Source organism: Camelus bactrianus, chromosome 3, assembly GCF_048773025.1.
Source record: "Camelus bactrianus isolate YW-2024 breed Bactrian camel chromosome 3, ASM4877302v1, whole genome shotgun sequence".
NCBI classification, from domain to species: Eukaryota; Metazoa; Chordata; class Mammalia; order Artiodactyla; family Camelidae; genus Camelus; species Camelus bactrianus.
The window spans coordinates 117817065-117839954 of NC_133541.1; the positions used below are offsets into that span (position 1 = coordinate 117817065).

Below are 22890 nucleotides of genomic sequence, written 5' to 3' on the forward strand. Positions count from 1 at the left end.
GGAAAAGACTGGGGCGCCATCAGGAGGGATGAAGAACACATGCCTTGAGACCCTGCAGATCCTGTGTGCATAGGGGAAGGGTTTTACAGGGTCCCAACCAGGAAGAGCCCAGAGTGATGGGGGGGAGAATGCATAGTCAAACGGTGTTACCTGTGGGTGACACAGGCAAGGGCTTGTCCTGGCCACAGCACTGGTACAGAGCCTGGAGAATCTCCAGCCCCGCAGCCTCCCCATCCCGGTCTTCTTTCCCCAGTGTTGCCTACCTACTGAGTTGGTATCTTTGACCCCGTGTATCCCTCCCTCCCTGCCTGTCCCCAGAGCCCTCGGTGGTGTTTGCCAAGGAGCAGCCGGCACACAGTGAAGTGCAGGCTGTGGCGGGGGCCAGTGCCACGCTGAGCTGCGAGGTGGCCCAGGCGCAGACGGAGGTGACGTGGTACAAGGACGGCAAGAAGCTGAGCTCCAGCTCGAAAGTGCGTGTGGAGGCCGCGGGCCGCACCCGGAGGCTGGTGGTGCAGCAGGCGGGCAAGGCAGACGCCGGGGAGTACAGCTGCGAGGCCGGGGGCCAGAGGGTCTCCTTCCGCCTGGACGTCACAGGTCAGTTACTGGAGTGGGCAGTAGCCTTGTTTGGAGACGATGGGTCTGATCGGAGCCCATGTTGTCCCTGGTGTTCTTTTCATCACACACATCTCCCTTCTTTCCATCTTGCTGTTTCTCCTCCCGTGGCTGAGCCCAGGGTGGCTGGATTAGGTGGGAGTGTAGGAAGCAGAGGGGCCTTCGTTCATCTTGAGTGGCGTTTCCATGCTTGGTCCTTAGTTACATGTTCCCAGCGCCTGCCTGGTTTTCTTCGTTGTCTGGGGCTCTGAGTCTCCTTGGCTTTGGGGTTCAAAGTAGATCAGGGGACTCTCAGCTGGAGATATGGAAACTTCCTCCCACTGGATGATCTGGCAGCTTCCAGATTTGCTCACCCAGAACTATATGTAGGCTCTCACTCGTGATATATTTGGATCCAATGGGACCAACAATAAGGAGAAATTTCAGTTACCCATGCCAACTTGTGAATATCTCAAGCGGAACCTTGGATCATCAAAGTTTTAGATGTTCTGTGAATCTCTTCCTTCCTTGCACAAGGATGGAGAAGCGTCCTCTGCGCCTGCACCATCGAGATCCAGGCCCTGTTGCGCTGTCTGTGCCAGGTACACAGAGAGCAGGGACGGGTAGACATGTGCCTGTCGGTGCACCTCTGAGGTTGGAATGTTCCCCTTAAAGCAAACCTTGCTTTCCTTTTGTCTTCAGTTAGAGCATCCTGTGTCAGAATTTCCCTGGAGGCTGATGTATAAATTTAGAAATGGAGAGGCATTGGGAGCTTATGCTGTACCAACATGCTTCGTTAAAGAGGCCTTAACATAGTAGCAGTCTGACTGGTAAAACAGTTTTTATTTCAAGCATTTCCTAATGGTCAGTGTGTGTCTGTGCATCCCAGTCTGGCTCATAGAGGAGGATGAGAAATCAATGTATCTTCTTTGTTAAGAGAGTGTGAATGTGACTTAGGGCTGGGCTGCTGCAGTCCCACGTGTGCCTCCTAGGTGCTGCCACAAAACAGTGTGGTGTTGTATCTGTGTTCAGTGATGTCTGAGTGTGTAGAGATCCGAAAAGGCCGCTATATCTATTTGTGTAACATTATTTGAGGAAAAGATGACAAATCATTTTATGAGAAAAAAAAATTGGAAAGTTGTAACTTTTGGCGAATTCCTGGAAAACTATCAAAACTGACACAAGATGAAATAGAAAACTCAGTCCAATGTTTGAAAGACATGGAACCAGTAATTAAACAGAAATCTTTTCATAGAGGAAGGCCTAAGCCTAATGGCTGTATTGATCAATTTTACTGAATATTTCCATGTTCATGGAGGTTCTTCAACAGAATAGAAAAGGGAAATACACCGTCCAAGTCATTTTCTGTAGATAACACAGTATTGATACTTAGATGTTACGGGGAAATTTGCAGAATTAAAATTATAGACAATCACATATAAATGCCAAAGCTGAATTAAGATATTTTGCAAACTGTACAATGTCTGAAGAGGACAATACATGATGATGAAAGTCATAGTCCAAGAATGTGTGGTTAGATGGACCGTAGAAACATTAGAAAATCAGAATAATGGGTAATCTTAACAGCATGAAACACAGAAATGTTTTGATTATCCCCCAAAAATGCAGAATAAAAATGTGTGATAGAATTTAACATCATATATCCTGAAAAATTATTTGAGAAGCTTAGGTTTCATCTCATGATCTAAAATTCATAACAGGCTGTAAATATAGAGATTCTTCCTTACTTTGAAACATGGCAGCACAAATGACACCAGCTAACAGCACACTTAAACAGAAAGCCCGGCTTGGAAATCAGGCAAGATAAGGAGGCTTTCTGCCACCACTTGTAACATTGGAAAGCATAGTAAACAGGAATGTGAGATAAAGGTATAAAATTGACAGAAGAACACCAAACTTTTTTTAAATGAGGATATTGTCAATTCAGAAAGTTCAACACATTAATGATTAGATTTAGTAAGAGACTTGGAGAAGATTATTGCATAAGATCAATGTACAGGAAACACTTTTATATATGCACTTAGCAACAGACAACTTGAATGTGAAATTTAAAAGAATGACAATAGCTTCAAAAGCATCATTTTCTAACTCAAGTGTAATAACTGATGTTTAAGTTTAATGATATTAAGTTAGTAAAACTATTAAACACTTTGAGAGATGAAAGACACAGAAACCATGGAGAGTCAGTGATGTTCATTCATAGTCAAAATTCAAATATGTATCCTTTTGGATGGAAAGAAAATTGACAAATTGGTTACAAAAGCCAAAGACTCTGAAAAAAAAAACAAAGTGAGAGCGTTTTCTATACTCAATATCCAGATTTAGTGTGGAGCTACGGTAATGAAGACAACGTGGGCTGAATTTGTAGATACTGACAGGTATCTACAGAATAGATAAACAAGATTACACTGTACAGCACAGGGAAATGTACACAAGATCTTGTGGTAGCTCACGGCGAAGACGAATGTGACAATGAATACGTGTATGTTCATGTATGACTGAAACATTGTGCTCTACACCGGAAATTGACACGATGTTGTAAAATGACTATAACTCAAAAAAAAAAAAAAAAAAAGAGAAAACACAACATGGACTAAATGCACAGATGGATAAACATGAAAGGAATGGATTATTGCCTCAGAAACAACTCTGCACCACTGGGCAACAGCAGCCCACGTCTTTTGTGTTTTATGAGGTTGCGAGTGTGATGTGCAGAGACAGGGTGGTCTCTTCACACAGGGCGCTAAGATCACTGACCATGTGGAACAGAATGAAATAAAATTAGCCGTCCTCTCGAATCACGAAGATCAATTACACGTGAGTTACAGACTTTAATGGGAAAGATAACATACGCTGTCAGTAGGCAGTGCAAAGTATTTCATGCCCTCAATGTATGAAATATTTTGGAAAAGGAATATAAATGTACTAATCAGAAGGACAAATTGATCTACATTTCCATGTTAAGTTTAAGAACTGTCTGGATCAGGAGACACCGTAAAAGGGTGAAACAGAAAAGGCAAGGCACAAGAATGGGGAAGAATTTCACAACAAATGCAACTATCAGTGCTTTAGCATTTCCGTAAGTAAAGGGCTGAAAAAGACAGACAACCCTATTGAAAATGGGGCAGAACGTGAAAATGACATCACCAAACACTCAGAAACGTGACTCACGTTGTCTGTCATTGGGAAAACGGAAAGACAGCCACAAGGTGTAGAACTTCAGCTGCACCAGGTGGATGACAGATGACAACACTGAGAGCAGGAAAGAGAGTGGAGCTTCCGGAACGCTCGTGACATGGGTCAGAAACTCTGGATGCATCCAGCACTGTTGAGGTCTTCCTGCATCATGACCCCCGTATCCTCTGTGCACAGAAGACTTTCACAACAGCGTAGCTGGACCAGCTCAGAGGAATGAGTGGGAGAACGTATAAACCATGTTCTTTGTGTGTGACACGGACAGGGGGACTTGTCCCAGCCACATCACTGGCTCAGAGCCTGGAGAATCTCCAGCCCCCCAGCATCCTCATCCCAGTCTTCTTTCCCCAGTGTTGCCTACCTACTGAGATGGTATCTTTGACCCCGTGTGTCCCTCACTCCCTCCCTGTCCCCAGAGCCCTCGGCGGTGTTTGCCAAGGAACAGCCGGCGCGCAGTGAAGTGCAGGCCGTGGCGGGGGCCAATGCCACGCTGAGCTGCGAGGTGGCCCAGGCCCAGACGGAGGTGACGTGGTACAAGGACGGCAAGAAGCTGAGCTCCAGCTCCAAAGTGCGTGTGGAGGCCGCGGGCCGCACCCGGAGGCTGGTGGTGCAGCAGGCGGGCAAGGCGGACGCCGGGGAGTACAGCTGCGAGGCTGGGGGCCAGAGGGTCTCCTTCCGCCTGGACGTCACAGGTCAGTTCTTGAGGACACTAAGTCCCCCCTTGTGGAAGGCAGGGTCGGGCTGGCTTACAGCCCCACCAGACCCTTGTGCACCTGCCCTTAGATGTCCTCTCATCATGTCTCTTAATCTTCCGTCTGGCTTTATACCCATTTTGGAACCAGGGAGGATGAATGGGGAGGGTGTGCATGGAAGGAAGGGAGGCCGTGTCTGTCCACTTGTTCCCGCACAGTAAGGCTCAGGCACACATGCTGAGCACCTGCCAGAACCTTCTGTCGTCCCCTGGTGTGAGGGCCCTGGCTCCACCTGATGCTTGGGGTCTGAGGTAGCCTGGGTGTCCGTCACCAGGCAGCGTGTGACTTCCCCCCATCATGTGTCCTCGCAGCCAGCACACGCCCTCAGCCAGCACCCCCTGGTGGTTCTCGGGCTGCAGGGGCTGTTTCAGTTTCACTGAACCCAGACTAGGGGACGTTTGTCTGCACAGTCATACATGGAATTGTGTCAAGAGTGAGCTTTGGATGAACCCATTTGATTTTCTGGGATATCCTTTCTTCCTTTCCATGGATGCAGAAGCTCTTCCCCTCTGTATGTGGCAAATTATAGGCCCACGTTTCGTTGTGATGTCCTTGCAGGGGGAAGAAAGAAGGGAGGATTGGGAACGCTCACCTGTGATATTTAGGGGGATTGATTTCAAACAAACAGCATTTTGCCTTTGTCTTCAGTTTGGATGTGCAATGTCAGAATTCCCCTTGGAGTTAGATTTATAAATTCAGGATGAAAAGGAAGAAGTCACTCCTCCACCTCAGTACCCTGTGCCAAGTACGGGGATTTGCTGTAGTAACCGCCTCTGACTGACCAAGGAGTGTTCACTTCATTGTATTTTCCTCACGGCTTATGAGTGCCTTTGCTTTGTGGCTGGTACCTACTGACACGTAAGAGAGGAAGGTTGTTTCCCTCCCGATATGAGAGTCTTAATGCCGAACGGGGGGGACCGCCCTCCCACCTTGACTCCAGGGTGCCAACACATACTAGTTGGGGGTTTTGTCCGTGTAGATCATTTGTGAGGCTTAGAGATACCCCAAATCCTGCTACGTGCCTCTGTTTAATGTGGTCTTAGGAGGATATTGAAAAGTATCGTAAGATACAGAAAATGAGAAATTGTGAATCTATGCCTGAAATCAGTGGAACTGATTATGTAAAATCTTCTAAGCTGAGTAGTTCTTTGGTGAACTGTAGCAAATATCCTGGAAAGCAGCTGTCATTCCACACTTGTGCAGGTGATCCTAGAGTAGAAAAAGGAGATACAGCCCACAAGTGGCTTTATTTCCGGAGCATAACATTGATACCAAAATCTGACAAGAAAGGCAGGAAGAATGAAGTTACAGACCAATCAGTGGTGGCCCCCAAGGCGAAGATCATAAAGAAACAGTGAGCAGGATGAACTCAGCAGTATCTCAGGAGGGTAAAACACAGTGATGGAGGTCATTGTCCAGTCACCGGAGTATGGTCTAACTTTGGCAACGTTGATCAATATACAGATTGATGTGAAGAGACTGAAGGCAAAGAGATGTGATTATGTCAATGAGTGCAGAATCAAATGCTTGATTACAATTTAGCATCCTCCATCGAGAAGAAAGTTTGACGAGATTTGGCATCAATTCATGCTGTAGAATTCTTAACAAACTGTAAAAAAGTGTTCCTCTGTGATAAATGGGGCTGTGGAAAGATAGCACCGCACTTTAAAGTTTACCTTGAAAGCTTTCATATTAGGGACAATAAGCAGTGAGCAGAGGAAGGAGGGAAATAAACTCAAAGGCAAACCATTTGGGGAAAGTAAAGGTGAGACTTCTGGGTGATTTGATTGTCAACTCGCAGAATCCAAAAGATAAATAAAGATAAATTTGGAGATAAGTTACCATGTAAAAAAAAGACGTTATGCAGAAAACATTTCCATTTGTATATACTAGCAAGAAACACTTGGAAAATGAAAATTAAAAGAGTTACTATTGCATGAAAAATAGATTTCTGATCTGAAGTCTGATGAAAGTTGCTAAGAGGCTGTATGGGGACACTGTTAAACTATTTATGAGACAGTGGAGAGGTTGAAGTGGGTGGATAGAAATTTGTGGAAAAATCAAAGCTGTTCATAACCATCAAATTCTGATTTAAAAACTGGGCGGGAGCACAGTTGGTGTGATTAAAAGACAATGGGCAGACTCCAAAGAATGATAGAGACTTGCCTGGACACAGAGCTGGTGCAGAGCCTGGAGAATCTCCAGACCCCCATTATCCCCAACCAGGGCTTCTTTCCACAGTGCTGCCTTCCTGACTGAGATTGTGTCTGTGACCCTGCGTGTCCCTCCCTCCCTGCCTGTCCCCAGAGCCCTCGGCGGTGTTTGCCAAGGAGCAGCCGGCACACAGTGAAGTGCAGGCCGTGGCGGGGGCCAGTGCCACGCTGAGCTGCGAGGTGGCCCAGGCCCAGACGGAGGTGACGTGGTACAAGGACGGCAAGAAGCTGAGCTCCAGCTCGAAAGTGCATGTGGAGGCCGCGGGCCGCACCCGGAGGCTGGTGGTGCAGCAGGCGAGCAAGGCGGACGCCGGGGAGTACAGCTGCGAGGCCGGGGGCCAGAGGGTCTCCTTCCGCCTGGACGTCACAGGTCAGTTCTTGAGGACACTAAGTCCACCTGTGTGTACGGGATGATAGGGCTGGCTTACAGCCTCAACAGACTTTTGTGCACCTGCCATTAGGCGTCCTCTTGTCATGTCTCTTCATGTTAGGTCTATAAATTAGGAATGAATGGAAAAAGTCACTCTGCCACATCAGTATGTTTTGGTAATGGGAAATTAACATAACAGCAGCCCCTGGATGGAAGGGAGTATATATTTCACTGCTGGTTTAGAGCCTGGAGAAGTTTTCAGTCCCTTTCTCACCATTCAGTGCTTTTCCTGATTTTGTTTTTCTGACTTTGTTGTGTTTTTTCACCCCGTGAACTTGTATGTGTTATCATAGTTCCCAGTGGGATTTCTTAAGGGGCAGCTGGTACACAGGAAGGTTCATTTATTTTGATGGACTTGAGTTTTATTCTGAAATGGGAGGTAGCTTATATCAAGACTGAACAGGTGGGAGAAGGATGGAAAGAAACTCTGTTGGAGCTTGAACGTGTTTGTGGAGGTGTGACTCTTGGGCTGTGGCTGCTTGTGAAGCAGGCTGGCAAGATAAAAACTAGGAAGTGTATCTGCTAATTCCAGGACCAGGAGGTCTCCTTCCATGTATGTATTTTTCATCAGTTATTGGAGATACCAAATTGGCATTATTTGGTAGTGAGAATGGGACAGCCTTGTTGCACAGTCAGAACCTGCTGCTCTTTTTCTGTGTATTAATATCTTAAATCTCCTATCTTCCAATCTTCCATTTTCATGGCCAATGTTTGGTCAAGAAAGCATGGATGAGTGGTGGATGTGGAGGGAAAGTGGCTGTTCTTTTATACCAAGTATTATTTTCCATGTCATAATGCTTAGTCACCTTTTTCCAGCACATGTTCAGACTGCATTGGTGTTCCTTCATTTTAGGAGTCTTGCTATATCTGATGCAGAGGGGTGAGGTAGACCAGATGTGTCTCTCCTGGGATTGTTCTGGCAGATCATGTAGATAATTACTTGGCACACTGGACAGTTCCTGTAAACAAGAGGTGTTTGAATTCATTGGATAAGGATAAGGGGAAATTTTGTCTACACATAATACTTGGAAATATTTCAAGGCTGCACTTCGGGTTTTCAAAGTATTAATTGTCTGGGACACCCATTTTACATGAATATGGAAGCTCTCTGCACACACATGTGTGCACCAAATTCTCAAACAGTAGAGGATTACACATTGATCAATTCCAAAAATCTTTATCAACTCACACAAGAAAAATAGCGAAGTTGTACAGTCCATAACCTTTTGACTAAATGGAACCATAGTGAATAATCTTCTCAAGAATAATACCTAAGTCCAGTGGCTCTACTCTTACATTGTGCTGAGTGTTCTGGAAAGAAATTATTTCATGTTCATATAAATTCTTCTTTAGTATTGAAAAATGAGATACAGTCTAATTCATTTTTTGTCAATGACATATCATTCCTACCAAAATCTAATAAAGTATATGGAGGATTTAACACAGGTTAATCTCTTGATGATGTCAAGGATAGTATCTTTAAAAAATAGTAGCAGACTGAATTTAGCAATTTATCAAAAGGATAATCCACTATGAAAACAGTCATACTCCAGGAGTGCAAGGTTGGCTTAACACAAGAAACATTAAAACTCAATAGAAAGCTTGAAATTAACAAAATAAAAGAGAAAAAGATAAGATTTCCTCAATTTAAAGGACAATAAAAATACTCAAGAAAATATCACACCAAATCCAGGAGATGTATTTGATAAAATTTAACATCAATTCCTGCCATAAAAATTTCACCAACATATAAATGAATGGTTGTTCCTTTTTTTTTAGACTTTTTTTTATTGAGTTATAGTCATTTTACAATGTCATGTCAATTTCCAGTGTAGAGCACAGGTTTTCAGTTATACATGAACATACGTATATTCATTGTCCCAGGTTTTTTCTCTGTGAGCTACCACAAGATCTTGTATATATTTCCCTGTGCTACACGGTATAATCTTGTTTATCTATTCTACATATGCCTGTCAGTATCTACAAATTTCGAACTCCCAGTGTGTCCCTTCCCACCCACTCCCCCTTCCTTCATTTAATAATTGGTAGTGGAAAATAAACTAGCTAGAATCACACATAAAATGAAACCTTGAAAGTATTGCATATGAAGTAGGGAACAAGACAAGGAAGCCAACTGTCACCGCTTTAATGCTACATTTACAGCACACTTGGGGGACATAAAATAAAAGATGAAAACTTGGGGAAGTAAAACGTGGAAGTCTCAGATAGTATGATTATCAATTTAGAAAATCTAGCAACATTAATTACTACACTTAATATGAGACTTGGGAAAGATGACTGTATATAAATATTAATATACAGAAACAATTCTATATCTGTATACAAGAAACAAGAAACTAGAAAGTGAAATTTTAAATTTTGAGTTGTGGAAAAAGGAGATCTTTTCATAAGTGGTCTTAAGATCATTAACTGTATAAAAAGAAAATTGAAATCTATTTCATACCACACGAAGAATTCAACCCAAGGAAGGTTAGAGACCTCAATGGGAATGGTAAAACAAGTTTTTAAAATCAGATAATATACATTGTTTAATGGCTTCAGAATAATGAAAGATTTGAATACACAAGATAAATGGAGAAACCACAGAGACAACTTGACATATTTGCCTACAGTATGCCAGCAAACAATAACTTAATTTCACCAGAAATATTACAAAGGAGCAAAAAGTAGGGCACAGAAATGGGGACGATATATATACACACATAACCATCAACACCTTGGCATTTAATTATATAAAAATCTCCTAAATGAATATGGAAAAGACGGGCAATGTTATTGAAACTGGGGCAAAACTTGAACAGTGACACCACCGAAGGGCAAACCACAGAAGGACCAAAATGATCACAAAGATTCCTCACTTTGTGACTCAGCAGGACCATGCAAGAGACAGCACAGGGGGAGTAGCCTCACTGCCACTAGGTTTCCAAGAGTTAACAGCCCTGAGGGTGGGCAAGGGGGTGGATCCTCAGGAAGTGTCCTTCACTGCAGGTGAGAACGTGGCCCGCACCAAGGTGAGGGAAAGGGTCTGGCCTCATCTAGGAAGGGTGAGAACTGCATGACTCCACAGCTCTGGTCCCAGAGGAGGTGGACGTGGGAGAAGCTGTTCCCAGTGTCTCGCTGGAACAGCACGCACAGCTCAGGGGCAGAATGTAGACATAAATTGTGTCCCTCGTTGTTGAGAAGGTGGCAGAGCTACCCTAGGCTGCACAGCTGGTGCACAGCCTGGAGAAGCTTCCTGTCTTCCTGCCTCCCTGTTGAGCGGTTCTTTCCCCAGTGCTGCATCTTCACTTAGATGGTATCTTTGACCCCGTGTGTCCCTCCCTCCCTGCCTGTCCCCAGAGCCCTCGGCAGTGTTTGCCAAGGAGCAGCCGGCACGCAGTGAAGTGCAGGCCGTGGCGGGGGCCAGTGCCACGCTGAGCTGCGAGGTGGCCCAGGCCCAGACGGAGGTGACGTGGTACAAGGACGGCAAGAAGCTGAGCTCCAGCTCGAAAGTGCGTGTGGAGGCTACGGGCTGCACCCGGAGGCTGGTGGTGCAGAAAGCAGGCAAAACAGATGCCGGGGATTACATCTGCGAGGCCGGGGGCCAGAGGGTCTCTTTCCGCCTGGACGTCACAGGTCAGTTCTTGATGACACTAAGTCCACCTGTTTGTATAGGATGATAGGACTGGCTTATGGCCTCAACAGACATTAGACATTCTGATCACGTCTCTTCATGTTGAATCTATAAAGTAAGAATGAAAGGAAAAAGTCACTCTACCACATCAACATGCTTTGCTAATGCGGAATTAACGTAACAGCAGCCCCTGCCTAGTAGGGAGTATATATTTCACTGCTGGTTTAGAGCCTGGAGTATTTTCCACTGAGTGCTTCTTGTCCTGATTTTGTTTTTCTGCCTTATGTCTATTACCCCAGCATTTCTATGTATTACCATAGTTCTTAGTAGCATTTCTTAAGAGGAAGCTTTCACACAGGAGGTTCATTTTTTAGGTGGACTCCGGTTTTATTCTGAAATGGGAGGTAGCTTATATTAAGACTGAATAGGTGGAAGAAGGATGGAAAGAAACTGTGTTGGAGCTTGAACGTGTTTGTGGAGTTATGGCTCTTGGGCTGTGGCGGTTTGTGCAACAGGCTGGCCAGCAAGACATGAGCGAGTGTATCTGCTAATCCCAGGACAGGAAAGTCTCCTTTCATATATGTATTTTTCATTGGTTATCAGGGATAACATTTGGCATTGTTTGGTAGTGATAATGGGACAGCCTTGTTGCCCAGTCAGACCCTGCTGCTCTTTTTGTGTGTATTAATATCATAAATCTCCTATCTTTCAACCTTCCATTTTCACGGCCAATGTTTGGTTAAGAAAGCATGGACGAGTGGTGGATGTGCAGTGAGAGGGGCTATTCTTTTATGCCATGTATTGTTTTCCATGTCATAATGCTTAGTCACATTTTTCCAGCACATGTTCAGACTGCATTGATGTTCCTTGGTTTTAGGAGTCTGGCTCTATCTGATGCATAGTGCTGAGGTAGACCAGATGTCTCTCTCCTGGGATTGTTCTGGCAGATCATGTAGACACTTACCTGGCACACTGGAGAGTTCCTGCGAACAAGAGATATTTGAATTCATTGAAACATACCAGGATAAGGGGAAATTTTGACTACACGTAATACTTGGAAATATTTCAAGGCTGCACTTTGGGCTGTCAAAGCTCTCTGCACATAGATGTGTGTACCAAATTCACAAAGAGTAGAAGATTGCAAATTGATCAATTCCAAAAATCTTTATCAACTGACACAAGAAAAACAGACAAATTGTACAGTCAGTAAACCTTGGAATAAATGGAACCATAGTAAATAATCTTCTCACAGAGTAGTATCTAAGTCCATAAACTCTACTGTTAAATTTTACTGCATATTCTGCAAATAATTTATCCCATGTTCATATAGATTCTGCTGTATTATTGAAAAATGAAGTACATTAATTCATTTTTTTTGGTAGATGACATATCATTCCATCATAGCAAAATCTGAAAAGGTAAATAGGAAGAATTAACACAGGTAAATCTCTTGATGATGTCAAGAATAAAAAGTAGTAGCAAGCTGAATTTTGCAATTTGTGAAGAGGATTATTCACTATGACAACAGTCATACTCCAGGAGCGCAAGGTTGGTTTAACACAAGAAATACTAGAAACTCAATAGAAAGCTAGACTTGAACCAAATAAAAGAGAAAAATGATACAATTTCCCCAATTTAAATGGAGAATAAAAATATTCAATAAAAAATAACATCATAAATCCAGGAGAAGTACTTGATAAAGTTTAACATCAATTCCTGCCATAAAATTCTTACCAAAGGATAAATGAAAGGGTTCTTCATTAATAATTAATAATTGGTAGTGGGAAAAAACACTGGCTAACTTCAGACAGGAATGGAGAAGTTGAAAGCATTGCATATGAAGTAAGGACCAAGACAAAGAACCCAACAGTCACCACTTTAATGCTACATTTACAGCACACTTAGGCGGGAAATAAAACAAAAGATTAAAACTTGGAAAAATAAAACATGAAAGTTGCAGATGATATGATTATCAGTGTAGGAACTCTAGGAACATGAATTACTACACTTAAGGAGACAATTGGGAAAGATTACTGTATATAAATTCTAATATACAGAACACAATTCTGTATGTATATGTCAGAAACAAGAAACTGGAAAATGAAATTTTAGAAAAATTGCAATAACATTAGATGGATCATCTTACCAATTTTAAGTCTAATAATGATCTTGTGCCTACTTGTGGGCAAAAGTATTAAACATTGTTACAGGCAGTGAAAAAGATATAAATAAATATGTAAATTCTGTGGAAGACCAGAGGTGTTCAATTTCAAAGTTGATTGCAAAAAGTAGGAGAGTCAAGCCAGTCTTGAAGAACAAAGTGGGGACATTTGCTGTAACTTATATCAAGAATTTTTAAAAAGGTACAGCAATTTGGACAAGTGGACTTCAATGCAAAGAACAGCACAAAGGAATGGAATTCACACTGAGGTGTGGAGAGGGGACAGTTTTTACCCAAGTAGTGTTAAGACCATTAACCATATAGGAAAATAAAAGAAAATTGAAATTTGCCTCACACCACCCAATCAACCCTATGCAGGTAGAGAATGCTCAAACAAGCCTTTTATCAGATAATATGGATTTAAGACCTCAGAATAATGAAAGTTTTTAAAACAAAATAGAAATGCAGAAACCACAAAGGACAACTTGACATATTTGTGTGTAACAAAGCAATAACTTAATTTCACAAGAAACATTACAAAGGAGCGAAAAGGTAGGGCACAAAACTGAGTAGGATACGTATATACGTAGCCATCAACATTCTGGCATTTAATTATATAAAAAGCTTCTAAACGAATATAAAAAAAAGAGGCAATGCTATGAAAATTAGGCAAAACTTGAACAGGGACACCACAGAAAAGCAAATACCAGGATGACCAAAATGATCACAAAGATTCCTCACCTCATGAGTCATCAGACCATGCAAGAGACAGCACAGGGGGTGTAGCCTCACTGCCACTAGGTTTCTGAGAGTTGCCAACCCTGAGATGGGCAAGGGGGTGGATCCTCAGGAAGTGTCCTTCACTGCAGGTGAGAACGTGGCCCGCACCAAGGTGAGGGAAAGGGTCTGGCCTCATCTAGGAAGGTTGAGGACTGCATGACTCCACAGCTCTGGTCCCAGAGGAGGTGGACATGGGAGATACCATTCCCAACTTCTCTCTGGAACAGCACGCACAGCTCAGGGGCAGAGTATAGAGATAAATTGTGTCCGTTGTTGAGAAGGTGGGAGAGCTTCTCCTGGCTGCACAGCTGGTGCACAGCCTTGAGAAGTTTCCTGTCTTCCTGCCTCCCTGGTGAGTGGTTCTTTCCCCAGTGCTGCATCTGCACTTAGATTCTATCTTTGACCCCGTGTGTCCCTCCCTCCCTGACTGTCCCCAGAGCCCTCGATGGTGTTTGCCAAGGAGCAGCCGGCACGCAGTGAAGTGCAGGCCGTGGCGGGGGCCAGTGCCACGCTGAGCTGCGAGGTGGCCCAGGCGCAGACGGAGGTGACGTGGTACAAGGACGGCAAGAAGCTGAGCTCCAGCTCGAAAGTGCGTGTTGAGGCCACGGGCCGTGGGCGGAGGCTGGTGGTGCAGCAGGCGGGCAAGGCGGATGCCGGGGAGTACAGCTGCGAGGCTGGGGGCCAGAAGGTCTCCTTCCACGTGGACGTCACAGGTCAGTTCTTGAGGACACTAAGTCCACCTGTGTGTATGGGGTGATAGGACTGGCTTACAGCCTCAACAGACTTTTGTGCACCTGCCATTAGATGTTCTCTCTTCATGTCTCTTCATATTAGGTCTTTAAAGTAGGAATGAATGAAAGAAGTCACTTCTGCCACAACAATATGCACTGGTAATGGGGAATTAACATAACAGCAGCCCCTGGCTGGTAGGGAGTATATATTTACTGCTGGTTTAGAGCCTGGAGAATTTTCCAGTCCCTTTCTCGTCATTCAGTTCTTCTTTTCCTGATTTTGTTTTTCTAGCTTAGTTGTGTTGTTTACATCATGTATTTCTATGTATTACCATAGTTCTTAGTGGCAGTTCTTAAGAGGAAGCTAGCACACAGGAAGGCTCATTATTTAGGTGGACTCTAGTTTTGTTCTGAAATGGGAGATAGGTTATATCAATACTGAATAGGTGGGGAGTGATGGAAAGAAACTGTTCAAGCTTGAACCTGTTTGTGGAGTTACGACTCTTGGCCTGTGGCTGCTTGTGTAGCAGGCTGTCAGGGTAGATATGAGGGAGTGTATCTGCTAATCCCAGGACCAGAAAGTCTCATTCCACGTATATATCTTTCATCAGTTATCAGGGATACCAATTGGCTTATTTGGTAGTGACAATGGGACAGCCTTGTTGCACAGTCAGACCCTGTTGCCTTTTTTATGTATATTAATTTCTTGAACTCTCCTGTCTTCCACTTTCCATTTTCACAGCCAATATTTGGTCAAGAAAGCATGAGCAAGTGGTGGATGTGCCGGGAGAAGGGCTGTTCTTTTACACCGTGTATTATTTTCCATGTCATAATGCTTAGTCACATTTTCCCAGAACATGTTCAGACTTCATTGGTGTTTCCTGGTTTCTAGGAGTCTGCTTCTATCTGATGCAGAGGGCTAAGGTAGACCAGATGTCTCTCTCCTGGGGTGGTTCTGGTAGATCATATTCATAGTTACCTGGCACACTGGAGAGTTCATGTGAGCAAGATATGTGAATTTATTGACCCAGGATAAGGGGAAATTTTGGCTTCACATAATACTTCAATTATTTCAAGACTGCACTTTGGGTTGTCAAAGTAATAATTGTCTGGGACACCTGTTTTCATGTGGGTATGGAAGCTTTCTGCACACACATGATGTACCAAATTCACAAAGAGTAGAAGATTACGAATTGATCAGTTCCAAAAATCTATATCAACTCACACAGGAAAAATAGAGAAGTTGTGCAGTCCATAACCTTTTGAATAAATGGAACCACAATAAATAATCTTCTCACACAATAATATCGAAGTCCAGTGGCTCTACTCTTAAATTGTACTGAGTATTCTATAAAAAAAATTATTCCATGTTCATATAGATTCTTCTGTAGTATTGAAAAATGAGATACATTAATTCATTTTTTTTGTAGATAGCATATCATACCTACGAAAATCTGATAAGATAAACAGGAAGAATTAACACAGGTTAATCTCTTGATGATGTCAGCAATAATATCTTTTAAAAAGTAGTAGGAAGCTGAATTTAACAATTTATCAAAAGGATTATCCACTGTGACAACAGTCATACTCCAGGAGTGCAAGTTTGGTTTAACACAAGAAACACTAGTAACTCAATAGAAAGCTAGACTTGAACCAAATAAAAGAGAAAAATGATACGATTTCCCCAATTTAATTGGAAAATAAAATTACTCAATAAAATATAACATCATATATCCAGGAGATGTACTTGACAAAATTTAACATCAATTCCTGCCATAAAATTCACCAAAGTATAAATGAATGGTTGTTCCTTCATTTAATTATTGGTAGTAGAAAATAAACTAACCAGCATCACACATAAAATGAAAGCTTGAGAGCACTGCGTATGAAGTAGGGAACAAGGCAAGGAAGCCAACTGTCACCACTTTAATGCTACGTTTACAGCCCATTTAAGGGGGAAATAAAACAAAAGATTAACACTTGGGAAAATAAAACATGGCAGTCACAGATGATATGATTATCAGTTTAGAAAATCTAGGAATATGAATTACTACACTAATGAGAGAATAGGGAAAGTTTACTGCAGGGAAATATTAATATACAGAAACAATTCTGTACCTATCTATAAGAAAGAAGAAACTACAAAATGAAATTTGGGAAGAGTTACAATAACATTAGACATACCCTGTCATTAATTCCAAGTCTAAGACAGGGTCTTGAGCCTCTTTGTAGGCAAAATTGTTAAATATTGTTGAGAGGCAGAGAAAAAGATAAAAATGAATGGATAAAAATCTGTGGAAGACACAGAGGTATTCAATCCCTGGCAAAACCCAAATCACAGTTCTTATGGGTGTGAGAATATTGACAAGTTGGGTGCAAAGGCCAAGGAGATCAAGCCAGTCTTGAAGAACACAGTGTGGACATTTACTCTAACCTATGTCAGGACTTCATTTTTTAAATCAATATGCTGCAGCAATTTAGACAAGTGGCTCTCAATGCAGAGATAGGCAAACAACCAAAAGAAATGGAATATGGAGCTCAGATTGTGCTGTAGAGAAAGGAGGGGCTTTTCCTAATTGGTCTTAAGAACATTAACTATATAGAAACATAGAATGGAAATCTACCTCATATCACATGAAGAATAAACCCTAGGAAGTTTAGAGACCTCCATGGGGATGGTAAAACAAGTTTGTTTAATCAGATAATATAGATTATTTAATACCCTCAGGATAATGAAAGATCTTAAAACAGAAGATAAATGCAGAAACCACAAAGGACAACTTGACATATTTGCCTGCAACTGATAACTTAATTTCACCAGAAACATTACAAAGGAGCAAAAAAGTAGGGCAGAAAAATGGGGAGGATGTATACGCACGTAACCGTCAACATTCTGGTATTTAATTATATAAAAGCTCCGAAATGAATATGAAAAAGTTGGGCAATGCTATGAAAATTAGGCAAAACTTGAACAGTGACACCACAGAAGAGCAAACCACAGAAGGACCAAAATGATCACAAAGATTCCTCTCCTTGTAAGTCACCAGGACCATGCAAGAGACAGCACGGGGGGTGTAGCCTCACTGCCACTAGATTTCCAAGAGTTAACAGCCCTGAGATGGGCAAAGGGGCAGATCCTCAGGAAGTGTCCTTCACTGCAGGAGAGAACGTGGCCCGCACCAAGGTGAGGGAAAGGGTCTGGCCTCATCTAGGAAGGGTGAGGACTGCATGACTCCACAGCTCCGGTCCCAGAGGAGGTGGGCATAGCAGAAGCTGTTCCCAAGGTGTCTCTGGAACAGCACGCACAGCTCAGGGACAGAGTGTAGACATAAATTATGTCCCTGGTTGTTGAGAAGATGGGAGAGCTTCTCTAGGCCGCACAGCTGGTGCACAGCCTTGAGAAGTTTCCTGTCTTCCTGCCTCCCTGGTGAGTGGTTCTTTCCCCAGTGCTGCATCTTCACTTAGATTCTGTCTTTGACCTTATGAATCCCTCCTTGCCTGTCCCCAGAGCCCTCGGCGGTGTTTGCCAAGGAGCAGCCGGCACGCAGTGAAGTACAGGCCATGGCGGGGGCCAGTGCCACGCTGAGCTGCGAGGTGGCCCAGGCCCAGACGGAGGTGACGTGGTACAAGGACGGCAAGAAGCTGAGTTCAAGCTCGAAAGTGCGTGTGGAGGCCATGGGCTGCACCCGGAGGCTGGTGGTGCAGAAAGCAGGCAAAGCAGACGCCGGGGAGTACAGCTGCGAGGCCAGGGGCCAGAAGGTCTCCTTCCACCTGGACATCACAGGTCAGTTCTTCACAATACTAAGTCCACCTGTGTCTACCAGATGATAGCACTGGCTTACAGCCTCAACAGACTTTTGTGCACCTGCCATTAGATGTCCTCTCATCACGTCTCTTCATGTTTGGTGTATAAAGTAGGAATGAAAGGAAAAACTCACTTCTGCCACATCAGCATGCTTTGCTAATGGGGAATTAACATAACAGCAGCCCCTGGCTGAAAGGGAGTATATATTTCACTGCTGGTTTAGAGCCTGGAGAAGTTTTCAGTCCCTTTCTCACCATTCAGTGCTTTTCCTGATTTTGTTTTTGTGACTTTGCTGTGTTTTTCACCCTGTGAACCTCTATGTGTTATCATAGTTCCCAGCGGGATTTCTTAAGGGGCAGCTGATACACAGGAAGGTTCATTAATTTTGATGGACTCGAGTTTTATTTTGAAACGGGAGGTAGCTTATATGAGGACTGAATAGGTGGGAGAAGGATGGAAAGAAACTATGCTCAAGCTTGAACGTGTTTGTGGAGTTATGGCTCTTGGACTGTGGCTGTTTGTGCAGCAGGCTGGCAAGGTAAACATGAATGAGCGTATCTGCTAATCCCAGGACAGGAAAGTCTCCTTCCATGCATGTATTTTTCATCGGTTGTCAGGGATACCAGTTGGCATTATATGGTAGTAAAAATGGGACAGCCTTGTTGCCCAGCCCTGTTGCTCCTTTTATGTGTATTAATTTCTTGAAATCTCTTATCTTCCAACCTTCCGTTTACACAGCCAACGTTTCATCAAGAAAGCATGGACAAGTGGTGGATGTGGAAGGAGGGGGCTGTTCTTTTATACCATGTATAGTTTTCCATGTCATAATGCTTAGTCACATTTTTCCAGCACATGTTCAGACTCCATTGGTGTTGCTTCGTTTTAGAAGTGTGGCTCTATGTGATGCAGAGGGCTGAGGTAGACCAGATGTCTCTCTCCTTGGGTTGTTTCGGCAGATCATGTCTATATTTATCTGGCACACTGGGAAGTTCCTACAAACAAGAGCTATTTGAATTCATTGAACCAGGATAAGGGGAAATTTTGGCTACACATAATACTTGGAATTATTTCAAGACTGCACTTTGGGTTGTCAAAGGGTTCTCTGGGACACCTATTTTCACATGGATATGGAAGCTCTCTGCACACACATGTGTGTACCAAATTCTCAAAGAGTAGAGGATTACAAATTCATCAATTCCAAAAATCTGTATCAACTCACACAAGAAAAATAGAGAAGTTGTACAGTCCATAACCTTTTGAATAAATGGAACTATAATAAATAGTCTTGTTGCAGAATAATATCTAAGTCCAGTGGCTCTACTCTTAAATTGTACTGAGAATTCTATAAAGAAATCATTCCATGTTCATACAGATTCTTCTGTAGTATTGAGAAGTGAGATACACTAATTCATTTTCTGTAGATAACATATCATTCCTACCAAATTCAGATAAGGTGAACAGGACAAATTAGCACAGGTTAATCTCTTGATAATATCAACAATAGTATTTTTAAAAAATAGTAGCAAACTGAATTTAACGATTTATGAAAAGCATAATCCATTATGACAACAGTCATACTCCAGGAGTGCAAGGTTGGTTTAACCATAACAGGAAACATTAGAAACTCAGTAGGAAGCTTGATATGAACCAAATAAAAGAAAAAATGATACGACTTCCCCAATACATGGAGAATAAAACATATTCAATATAATATACTGTCATAAATCCAGGAACAGTACTTGATAAAATTTAACATCCATACCTGCCATAAAATTTTTTCCAAAGGATAATTAAAGGGTTCTCTATTAATAATTAATAATTGATAGTAAAAAAAAAATCTAGCTAACATCACACATGAATTGAAATCTTGAAAGCATTACATATGATTAGGGAACAAGGCAAGGAAGTCAACTGTCACCATTTTAATGCTACATTTACAGCACACTTAGGAGGGAAATAAAACAAAAGATTAAAATTTGGGAAAATAAAACATGGAAGTCGCAGATGATGTAACAGTTTAGAAACTCTAAGAACATTAATTACTATACTTAATGAGAGAGTTGGGAATCATTACTGCATGTAAATTCTACTGTGCAGAAAACAATTCCGTATGTATGTATCGAAACAAGAAACTAGAAAATGAAAGTTTAGAAAAATTGCAATAACAGTAGATGGATCATCTTACCAACTTTAAGTCTAATAAAGATCTTCTGCCTACTTGTGGTTAAAATTATTAAACATTTTTAGAGGCATTGAAAAAGATATGAATAAATACATAAATTCTGTGGAAGACCCAGAGGTGTTCAATTTCCTAGTTGATTGCAAAGGCCAAGGAGAGTCAAGCCAGTCTTGAAGAACAAAGTGGGGACATTTGCTGTAACTTATATCAAGACTTTTAAAAAAAGGTACAGCAATTTGAACAAGTGGATTTAAATGCAGAGAACAGCAGAAAGGAATGGAATTCACATTGAGTTGTAGAGAGGGGATGGTCTTTTCCTAAGTGATGTGAAGACCACTAAGCATTTAGGAAAATAGAAGAAAATTGAAATTAGCCTCATACCACCCAGTCAATCCTAGGCAGGTAGAGACGTGAGTGGGAATGGTCAAACAAGCCTTTTATCAGATAATATGGTTAAATGGCCTCAGAAATGAAAGTTTTAAAACAAAATAGAAATGCAGAAACCACAAAGGACAACTTGACATATTTGAGTATAACAAACCAGTAACTTAATTTTACCGGAAACATGACAAAAGAGCAAAAAGGTAGGGCAGAAAAATGAGAAGGATATATACACACGTAACCATCAACATTCTGGTATTTAATTATATAAAAAAAGCTAAACGAATAGGAAAAAGAGCAGCAGTGCTTTGAAAATTAAGCAAGACTTGAACAGTGACACCACAGAAGAGCAAACCACAGAAGGACCAAAATGATCACAAAGATTCCTCTCCTTGTGAGTCATCAGAACGATGCGAGAGACAGCACAGGGCATGTAGCCTCACTGCCACTAGATTCCCAAGAGTTGACAACCCAAGAGGGTGGGCAAGGAGGTGGATCCTCAGGAAGTGTCCTTCACTGCGGGTGAGAACGTGGCCTGCACCAAGGTGAGGGAAAGGGTCTGGCCTCATCTAGGAAGGGTGAGGACTCCATGACTCCACTGCTCCTGTCCCAGAGGAGGTGGACATGGGAGAAGCCGTTCCCAACGTGTGTCTGGAACAGCATGCAGAGCTCAGTTGCAGAGTGTAGACATAAATTACGTCCCTCGTTTTTGAGAAGGCAGGAGAGCTACCCTAGGTCGCACAGCTGGTGCGCAGCCTAGAGAAGTTTCTTGTCTTCCTGCCTCCCTGGTGAGTGGTTCTTTCCCCAGTGCTGCATCTGCACTTAGATTCTATCTTTGACCCTATGAATCCCTCCCTGCCTGTCCCCAGAGCCCTCGGTGGTGTTTGCCAAGGAGCAGCCGGCGCGCAGTGAAGTGCAGGCCGTGGCGGGGGCCAGTGCCACGCTGAGCTGCGAGGTGGCCCAGGCCCAGACGGAGGTGACGTGGTACAAGGACGGCAAGAAGCTGAGCTCCAGCTCAAAAGTGCGTGTGGAGGCCACGGGCTGTGGGCGGAGGCTGGTGGTGCAGCAGGCGGGCAAGGCGGACGCCGGGGAGTACAGCTGCGAGGCCGGGGGCCAGAGGGTCTCCTTCCGCCTGGACGTCACAGGTCAGCTCTTGATGATACTAAGTCCACGTGTGTGTACGGGTTGATAGGACTGGCTTACAGCCTCAACAGACTTTTGTGCACCTGCCATGTGACGTCCTCTCATCATGTCTCTTCAAGTTAGGTCTATAAATTAGAAATGGAAGGAAAATGTCACTTTTGCCACAACAATATGTGCTGGTAATGGGGAATTAACATAACAACAGCCCCCGGCTGAAAGGGAATATATATTCTACTGCTGCTTTATGGCCTGGAGAATTTTTCAGTCCCTTTGTCACCATTCCGTGCTTCTTACCCTGATTTTGTTTTTTTGACTTACTTGTGTTTTTTCACCCCATGAACTTCTATGTATTATCATAGTTTCCAGTGGGGTTTCTTAAGGTGCAGTTGGCACACAGGAAGGTTCATTTTTTAGGTGGATTCCAGTTTATTCTGAAATTGAAGGAGCTTATATCAACACTGAATAGGTGGTAGAAGGATGGAAAGAAACTTTGTTGGAGCTTGAACGTGTTTGTGAAGCTTTGGCTCTTGAGCTAGGGCTGCTAGTGCAGCAGACTGGCAAGGTAGACAGTAGCAAATTCATCTGCTAATCCCAGGACCAGAAAGTCTCCTTCCATGTATATATTTTTCATCAGTTATCAAGGATGACAATTGGCATTATTTCATAGTGAGAATGGGACTGCCTTGTTGAACAGTCAGACCCTGTTGCTCTTTTTATGTGTATTAATTTTTTGAAATCTCCTGTCTTCCAAAGTTCCATTTAAATAGCCAGTGTTTGGTCAAGAAAGCATGGACGAGTTGTGGATGTGGAGGGAGATGGGCTGTTCTTTTACACTGTGTATTATTTTCCGTGCCATAATTCTTAGTCACATTTT

General features: G+C 42.9%; 1 protein-coding gene across 49 annotated transcripts in view; it reads left to right on the forward strand.

Moving 5' to 3' along the window:
* Window positions 1-22890, forward strand: part of OBSCN (obscurin, cytoskeletal calmodulin and titin-interacting RhoGEF) — a 170123-nt gene that overhangs the window by 29868 nt on the left and 117365 nt on the right. For 39 of the 49 annotated variants that reach the window (XM_074361106.1, XM_074361109.1, XM_074361108.1 and 36 more), the window contains exons 11-17: window positions 319-594; window positions 4224-4499; window positions 6867-7142; window positions 10563-10838; window positions 14215-14490; window positions 18017-18292; window positions 21743-22018. In XM_074361106.1, the coding sequence (XP_074217207.1) occupies window positions 319-594; window positions 4224-4499; window positions 6867-7142; window positions 10563-10838; window positions 14215-14490; window positions 18017-18292; window positions 21743-22018 (1932 nt within the window). The remainder of the gene's footprint in view (window positions 1-318; window positions 595-4223; window positions 4500-6866; window positions 7143-10562; window positions 10839-14214; window positions 14491-18016; window positions 18293-21742; window positions 22019-22890) is intronic. The other 10 variants (XM_074361136.1, XM_074361157.1, XM_074361159.1 and 7 more) reach the window with 8 other exon arrangements.